The following is an 8,702-nucleotide window of genomic DNA, read 5'->3' on the forward strand; positions in this document are numbered from 1 at the left end:
AACTTTAAGTCATATTTCGTTTTTTAAAACGCTAAAAAAAAAAAAAAAATCAAATTAAGCTTCATCAGTTAAAATCACAAAGCCTGTCGTCAAATATGATAATTCTTGTCAGCAATATTCAGTTTAAACTCACCTTGATATTAATACACGACAAGTCATGGTCATGGTGTTAAATTAGCCACAATAGTTCTTAAAACCCTAAAGGGTGGCGCTGTTTTGTTAAAAAAATGCCAGCCCTTGAACGCCGTGACACCGAGTCCTTGATATTACGGCAGATCGTGAAACAACCGGACAGCTCCGTGGCGTTCAAACGCCGTTCCGGAAAAGACGTTTGCCCATTTAAACGCCGAAAAATCCTCGGGATTAAAATTGTGTGAACATGCTTGGGAAACTGACCATTAGAGCAATATTCGATGTGACAGGAACATTACATTGTATCATTTGAATTGCGGCGAATCCACAAAAACAATGGGGTCAGTTGGAATAATGGAGTCTTGCAAAAGGTACGCGCTCTTTATTCTTTTTTGCTTCGTTCGTAACATATCGACATCAGTGACTCATTATTCAATACCCGAGGAAATGAAAGAAGGATCAGTCGTCGCGAACCTTGCTACTGATCTCAGCCTGGATGTTAAAACACTGAATCAGAGGAAGATGCGACTTGACATAGTCGCAAATAAGAAATATCTGGATGTGAACAAAGAAACCGGTGAGCTGTACATTGTTGAGAAGATTGACAGAGAATACATCTGCAACACAAAGTCAATTTGTTATCTAAAATTAGAGATAATTCTAGAAAACCCAGTACGAATTTTTAACATCGAAGTAGAAATTCTGGATATGAACGACAACGCCCCACAATTTCGAAGAGACGTCATACATTTAGACATATCTGAAGCGACACCAAAAGGAGAGAGATTCTCTCTCAGTAATGCTGTTGATCCTGATGTTGGAAGCAATTCAGTGAAAACATACCATCTGAGTGAAAGTGGACATTTTAATATTGAAGTTCAGACAGGACGAGATGGTTCGAAATTTGCTGAATTGATCTTGACAAAGTCCCTAGATCGGGAGCAGCAGGCTGTTCATAATTTAATTCTCACAGCTGTAGATGGAGGCACACCTGCTCGTTCTGGTACTGCCAGTGTTATTGTCCGTGTTTTAGACACTAATGATAACGCTCCTACATTTGAAAAAGCGATCTATAATGTTAAAATAATGGAAAATTCCCCCATAGGAAGTCTTGTTATTCATCTCAATGCAACAGACCTAGATGAGGGGTCAAATGCTGATATAACTTATTCATACAGTTTGTATACATCAGAGAAAACACAAGAAACATTTAATCTGAATCCTTCCTCTGGGGAAATTACTGTCAAGGGAATGCTAAACTATGAGGATTTCAGAATTTATGATATGGAAGTTATAGCAACTGACCATGGAGCCAACAGTTTATCAGGACAATGTACCATAAAGATTGTGGTTGAAGACATGAATGACAACCATCCAGAAATATCTATTAAGTCATTTCAGAGTCCAGTCAATGAAAACATAGAATTAGACACAGTGATAGCTGTAGTCAGTGTCAGTGATAAAGACTCAGGTGATAATGGAGTGGTTGATCTTCATATTCCAGATAATATGCCTTTCAAACTGAGAGAATCCTCTGATAACTATTATGAATTAGTGGTGTCAGAGCCATTAGACCGTGAGAAGGTTCCAGAATATGACATCACTTTCACTGTTACAGACAGAGGTTCTCCTCCTTTATCTGACAATGAGACTATGACGTTAGAGCTGCTGGATGTTAATGACAATGTTCCACAGTTCCCTCAGTCATTTTATACTATACGTGTAATGGAGAATAACGCACCTGGGGCCTTGCTCAGTTCACTCACAGCCTTTGACCCTGACCTCCATGAAAACCAGTATCTAGTTTATTTCATCCTAGAGAAGGAGATAGCCAACACCTCCATGTCCATGCTGTTTTCCATCAATCCAGAGAACGGTAATCTTTATGCACTAAAAACTTTTGACTATGAGATCGAGAAGGAGTTTCTTTTCCACATCGAGGCCAGAGACTCTGGTTCACCTCCACTCAGCAGTAACGTGACCGTCCACATCATTATTGTAGACCAGAACGACAACGCTCCGGTTATTGTCTCTCCATGGCGCGCGCACGGCTCGGTGGTGGAGGAAAAGATCCCCAGATCCACCGATAAAGGCTCTCTGGTTTCCAAGGTGATAGCCTTAGACACAGACTCGGTGCACAACTCTCGGATTACCTACCAGTTTCTACAGGTGACTGACGCCACCTTGTTCAGTCTGGACCAATACAACGGAGAGATCCGGACTATGAGGATGTTCAGTTACAGAGATCCACGCCACCAGAGACTGGTTGTTGTTGCCAAGGACAACGGGGAGCCTGCTCTCTCTGCTACAGTCACCATCAAGGTGAGCACAGTGGAGACTGCCGTTAAGGCCTACTCTGACATGACTGAGGTGCCTCTAGAGTACGACATCTTCTCAGACCTAAACCTGTATTTAGTGATTGGTCTGGGCTCTGTGTCATTTCTCCTGCTGATCACCATATTGGTCACCATCGTGCTCAAGTGTCAGAAACCCAAACCCAGCAAAGCGGCTCCCCAGTGCAGGAACAGTGTGATCAGTGAGAGGAACTCCACCATCGCGGATTCCACTCTGGTCTCCAACGATGCCTACTGGTACAGTCTGTTTCTAGCAGAGACCAGGAAAGGAAAACTGGTAGTCAGACAGCCTCTGCCAAAGGGCTCCAGATACATCGTGTCCAGTATACCAAGAGGAACAGGACTGACAGAGACTAGTGACTCAGCAGCTTCCACTCTGCAGGTAGGAATCTAATACACACATTTGTGTTAACATTTATCAACATGTAGGCATATTTTGTGTTATAATTCAGAAATATGTAAGTAATTAAGCTTCATCAGGTACAGTCACAAAAATGCCAACAAATCACATTATTCTTGTCAGAAATACTCAATTTAGACTCACATTCATACTAATACAGAAATTTCAAGGTCATCACGGCAAAGGTACCCAAAAGAGTCTTGAAAAACCCAAAAGGTGGCGCTGTTTTGTTAGTAAATTGTCAGCCCATGAACGCCATGACAGTGAGCAGTTGATATTCCGGCAGATCGTGAATCGACCCGACGGCTCCATGGTGCTGAAACGCCGCGCCGAAAAACCGCAGGTCTCTTCTAGCGTTGAAATATCCTCGGGATTAAATTTGTGTGAATACGTTTAGGATCAGGGCCATTGTAGCAGAATTCATTATCAATGGAGACTTGCAATGTTAAGACTGAACAACAGTAAAGACGCACACAACAATGCCTTCCGTTGTAACAATGGAGTCTTGCAAAAGGTACGTGCTGCTCCTTGTTCTTGTTCTTTTTTCTTTCTTTCGTGACATATCGACCTCAGTGACTCATTATTCAATACCCGAGGAAATGAAAGAAGGATCAGTCGTCGCGAACCTTGCTACTGATCTCAGCCTGGATGTTAAAACACTGAGGCAGAGGAAGATGCGACTTGACATCATTGCAAATAAGAAATATCTGGATGTGAACAAAGAGACTGGTGAGCTGTACATTGTTGAGAAGATTGACAGGGAATATATTTGCACAACAAAGTCATCAGAGTCATGCTATCTCAGATTGGAGGTAATTCTAGAAAACCCAGTACGAATTTTTAATATAGAAGTAGAAATTCTGGATATGAACGACAACGCCCCACAATTTCGAAGAGACGTCATACATTTAGACATATCTGAAGCGACACCAAAAGGGGAGAGATTCTCTCTCAGTAATGCTGTTGATCCTGATGTTGGAAGCAATTCAGTGAAAACGTACCATCTGAGTGAAAGTGAACATTTTAATATTGAAGTTCAAACAGGAAGGGAAGGGACAAAATTTGCTGACTTGATCTTAACAAAGGCTTTAGACCGGGAGCAGCAGGCTGTTCATAATTTAATACTCACAGCTGTAGATGGAGGCACACCTGCTCGTTCTGGTACTGCCAGTGTTATTGTTCGTGTGTTGGACACTAATGACAACGCTCCTGCATTTGAAAAACTGAGTTATGACATAAAAATAATGGAAAATTCTCCTATAGGAAGTCTTGTTATTCATCTCAGTGCAACAGACTTAGATGAGGGGTCAAATGCTGATATAACTTATTCATACAGTTTGTATACATCAGAGAAAACACAAGAAACATTTAATCTGAATCCTTCCACTGGTGAAATTACTGTCAAGGGAATGCTAAACTATGAGGATTTCAGGATTTATGACATGGAAGTTATAGCAACTGACCATGGAGCTAATAGTTTATCAGGACAATGTACCATAAAAATTGTGGTTGAAGACATGAATGACAACCACCCAGAGATATCTATTAAATCTTTTCAGAGTCCAGTCAATGAAAACATAGAATTAGACACAGTGATAGCTGTAGTCAGTGTCAGTGATAAAGACTCAGGTGACAATGGAGTGGTTGATCTTCATATTCCAGATAATATGCCTTTCAAACTGAGAGAATCCTCTGATAACTATTATGAATTAGTGGTGTCAGAGCCATTAGACCGTGAGAAGGTTCCAGAATATGACATCACTTTCACTGTTACAGACAGAGGTTCTCCTCCTTTATCTGACAATGAGACTATGACGTTAGAGCTGCTGGATGTTAATGACAATGTTCCACAGTTCCCTCAGTCATTTTATACTATACGTGTCATGGAGAATAACGCACCTGGGGCTTTGCTCAGTTCACTCACAGCCTTTGACCCTGACCTCCATGAAAACCAGTATCTAGTTTATTTCATCCTAGAGAAGGAGATAGCCAACACCTCCATGTCCATGCTGTTCTCCATCAATCCAGAGAACGGTAATCTTTATGCACTAAAAACTTTTGACTATGAGATCGAGAAGGAGTTTCTTTTCCACATCGAGGCCAGGGACTCTGGCTCTCCTCCGCTCAGCAGTAACGTGACCGTCCACATCATTATTGTGGACCAGAATGACAACGCTCCGGTTATTGTCTCTCCGTGGCGCGCGCACGGCTCGGTGGTGGAGGAAAAGATCCCCAGATCCACCGATAAAGGCTCTCTGGTTTCCAAGGTGATAGCCTTAGACACAGACTCGGTTCACAACTCTCGGATTACCTACCAGTTTCTACAGGTGACTGACGCCACCTTGTTCAGTCTGGACCAATACAACGGAGAGATCCGGACTATGAGGATGTTCAGTTACAGAGATCCACGCCACCAGAGACTGGTTGTTGTTGCCAAGGACAACGGGGAGCCTGCTCTCTCTGCTACAGTCACCATCAAGGTGAGCACAGTGGAGACTGCTGTTAAGGCCTACTCTGACATGACTGAGGTGCCTCTAGAGTACGACATCTTCTCAGACCTAAACCTGTATTTGGTGATTGGTCTGGGCTCTGTGTCATTTCTCCTGCTGATCACCATATTGGTCACCATTGTGCTGAAGTGTCAGAAACCCAAACCCAGCAAAGCGGCTCCTCAGTGCAGGAACAGTGTGATCAGTGAGAGGAACTCCACCATCGCAGATTCCACTCTGGTCTCCAACGATGCCTACTGGTACAGTCTGTTTCTAGCAGAGACCAGGAAAGGGAAACTGGTGGTCAGACAGCCTCTGCCAAAAGGCTCCAGATACATCGTGTCCAGTATTCCAAGAGGAACAGGACTGACAGAGACTAGTGATTCAGCAGCTTCCACGCTGCAGGTAGGAATTTGATACACATATTTTTCTTTACATTCATCATTATTAGGTAATATTTCGTTTCATTTTTCATATTTAAAGAAACAATCAAGCTAAAGTCACAAAGGTTATCTACAAATCTGATGATTCTTGCCAGCTATACTCAGGTTAAACTAACATTAATACTAATACAAGACATGTTAAAGTCATCATGTTAAACTAGCTACAATAATCTTGCAAAATCCAAAGGGTGGCGCTGTTTTATTAGTAAAATGCCAGCTCATAAACGCCATGACAGTCAGTCGTTGACATTTCGGCAGATCGTGAATCAACCGGACAGCTCCGTGGTGCTGAAATCCGCTCCGAAAAACGCGCTGGTTCTTTTAAGAGCTGAAAAGTCCTTAGGATTAAACGTGTGATTAAAATTGGGATCAGGGCCACCACAGCAAAAATTTGTATTAATGGAAACATGCATTATAGAGACTGAACAACAGTAAAGATGCACACAACAATGCGGTCCGTTGTAACAATGGAGTCTTGCAAAAGGTACGTACTGCTCGTTGTTCTTGTTCTTTTTTCTTTCTTTCGTAACATATCAAGCTCAGTGACTCATTATTCAATACCCGAGGAAATGAAAGAAGGATCAGTCGTCGCGAACCTTGCTAGTGATCTCAGCCTGGATGTTAAAACACTGAATCAGAGGAAGATGCGTCTTGACATCATAGCAAATAAGAAATATCTGGATGTGAACAAAGGGACTGGAGAACTGTATATTGTGGAGAAGATTGACAGAGAATATATTTGCACAACGAAGTCATCAGCGTCGTGCTATCTCAAACTCGAAGTAATCCTAGAAAACCCGTTACGAATTTTTAATATAGAAGTAGAAATTCTGGATATGAATGACAACGCCCCACAATTTCGAAGAGACGCCATACATTTAGACATATCTGAAGCGACACCAAAAGGAGAGAGATTCTCTCTCAGTAATGCTGTTGATCCTGATGTTGGAAGTAATTCAGTAAAAACATACCATCTGAGTGAAAGTGAACATTTTAATATTGAAGTTCAGACAGGAAGAGATGGGTCAAAATTTGCTGAATTAATCTTGACAAAGGCTTTAGACCGGGAGCAGCAAGCTGTTCATAATTTAATACTCACAGCGGTAGATGGAGGCACACCTGCTCGTTCTGGTACTGTCAGTATTGTTGTTCATGTTTTGGACACTAATGACAACGCTCCTGTTTTTGACAAAGTTAGTAACAATATAAAAATAATGGAAAATTCTCCTATAGGAAGTCTTGTTATTCATCTCAATGCAACAGACTTAGATGAGGGGTCAAATGCTGATATAACTTATTCATATAGTTTATATACATCAGAGAAAACACAAGAAACATTTAATCTGAATCCTTCCACTGGTGAAATTACTGTCAAGGGAATGCTAAACTATGAAGATTTCAGGATTTATGATATGGAAGTTATAGCAACTGACCATGGAGCTAATAGTTTATCAGGTCAATGTACCATAAAAATTGTGGTTGAAGACATGAATGACAACCACCCAGAGATATCTATTAAATCATTTCAGAGTCCAGTTAATGAAAACATAGAATTAGACACAGTGATAGCTGTAGTCAGTGTCACTGATAAAGACTCAGGTGATAATGGAGTGGTTGATCTTCATATTCCAGATAATATGCCTTTCAAACTGAGAGAATCCTCTGATAACTATTATGAATTAATGGTGTCAGAGCCATTAGACCGTGAGAAGGTTCCAGAATATGACATCACTTTCACTGTTACAGACAGAGGTTCTCCTCCTTTATCTGACAATGAGACTATGACGTTAGAGCTGCTGGATGTTAATGACAATGTTCCACAGTTCCCTCAGTCATTTTATACTATACGTGTAATGGAGAATAACGCACCTGGGGCATTGCTCAGTTCACTCACAGCCTTTGACCCTGACCTCCATGAAAACCAGTATCTAGTTTATTTCATTCTAGAGAAGGAGATAGCCAACACCTCCATGTCCATGCTGTTCTCCATCAATCCAGAGAACGGTAATCTTTATGCACTTAAAACTTTTGACTATGAGATCGAGAAGGAGTTTCTTTTCCACATCGAGGCCAGAGACTCTGGTTCACCTCCACTCAGCAGTAACGTGACCGTCCACATCATTATTGTGGACCAGAACGACAACGCTCCGGTTATTGTCTCTCCGTGGCGCGCGCACGGCTCGGTGGTGGAGGAAAAGATCCCCAGATCCACCGATAAAGGCTCTCTGGTTTCCAAGGTGATAGCCTTAGACACAGACTCGGTTCACAACTCTCGGATTACCTACCAGTTTCTACAGGTGACTGACGCCACCTTGTTCAGTCTGGACCAATACAACGGAGAGATCCGGACTATGAGGATGTTCAGTTACAGAGATCCACGCCACCAGAGACTGGTTGTTATTGCCAAGGACAACGGGGAGCCTGCTCTCTCTGCTACAGTCACCATCAAGGTGAGCACAGTGGAGACTGCCGTTAAGGCCTACTCTGACATGACTGAGGTGCCTCTAGAGTACGACATCTTCTCAGACCTAAACCTGTATTTGGTGATTGGTCTGGGCTCTGTGTCATTTCTCCTGCTGATCACCATATTGGTCACCATCGTGCTCAAGTGTCAGAAACCCAAACCCAGCAAAGCGGCTCCTCAGTGCAGGAATAGTGTGATCAGTGAGAGGAACTCCACCATCGCAGATTCCACTCTGGTCTCCAACGATGCCTACTGGTACAGTCTGTTTCTAGCAGAGACCAGGAAAGGAAAACTGGTGGTCAGACAGCCTCTGCCAAAGGGCTCCAGATACATCGTGTCCAGTATACCAAGAGGGACAGGGCTGACAGAGACTAGTGACTCAGCAGCTTCCACTCTGCAGGTAGGAATCTAATACACACA

At 42.4% G+C, this 8,702-nt stretch overlaps 3 protein-coding genes across 3 annotated transcripts; all 3 read left to right on the top strand.

The window, feature by feature from the left end:
- The first annotated feature begins 242 nt into the window (after positions 1-242).
- LOC108899135 (protocadherin alpha-C2-like) lies at positions 243-2,880 on the top strand. The gene has a single exon (XM_018699416.2). It carries the CDS (start codon positions 469-471, stop codon positions 2,878-2,880), a length of 2,412 nt encoding a protein of 803 aa, XP_018554932.2. The 5' UTR covers positions 243-468.
- A 213-nt stretch (positions 2,881-3,093) lies between these two features.
- LOC108899134 (protocadherin alpha-C2-like) lies at positions 3,094-5,792 on the top strand. The gene has a single exon (XM_018699415.2). The coding sequence runs from the start codon at positions 3,366-3,368 to the stop codon at positions 5,790-5,792; it is 2,427 nt and encodes an 808-aa protein (XP_018554931.1). The 5' UTR covers positions 3,094-3,365.
- Positions 5,793-6,285: 493 nt separating this feature from the next.
- LOC108899131 (protocadherin alpha-C2-like) lies at positions 6,286-8,694 on the top strand. The gene has a single exon (XM_018699412.2). The coding sequence runs from the start codon at positions 6,286-6,288 to the stop codon at positions 8,692-8,694; it is 2,409 nt and encodes an 802-aa protein (XP_018554928.2).
- The last annotated feature ends 8 nt before the right edge of the window (positions 8,695-8,702 follow it).

This window comes from Lates calcarifer, linkage group LG8, assembly GCF_001640805.2.
Source record: "Lates calcarifer isolate ASB-BC8 linkage group LG8, TLL_Latcal_v3, whole genome shotgun sequence".
Taxonomy (NCBI): domain Eukaryota; kingdom Metazoa; phylum Chordata; class Actinopteri; family Centropomidae; genus Lates; species Lates calcarifer.

Bases quoted from the DNA above. Each gene is read 5' to 3' on its own strand.
- LOC108899131 (XM_018699412.2), top strand. From the start codon at position 6,286: ATGGAGTCTTGCAAAAGGTACGTACTGCTCGTTGTTCTTGTTCTTTTT.
- LOC108899135 (XM_018699416.2), top strand. From the start codon at position 469: ATGGGGTCAGTTGGAATAATGGAGTCTTGCAAAAGGTACGCGCTCTTT.
- LOC108899134 (XM_018699415.2), top strand. From the start codon at position 3,366: ATGCCTTCCGTTGTAACAATGGAGTCTTGCAAAAGGTACGTGCTGCTC.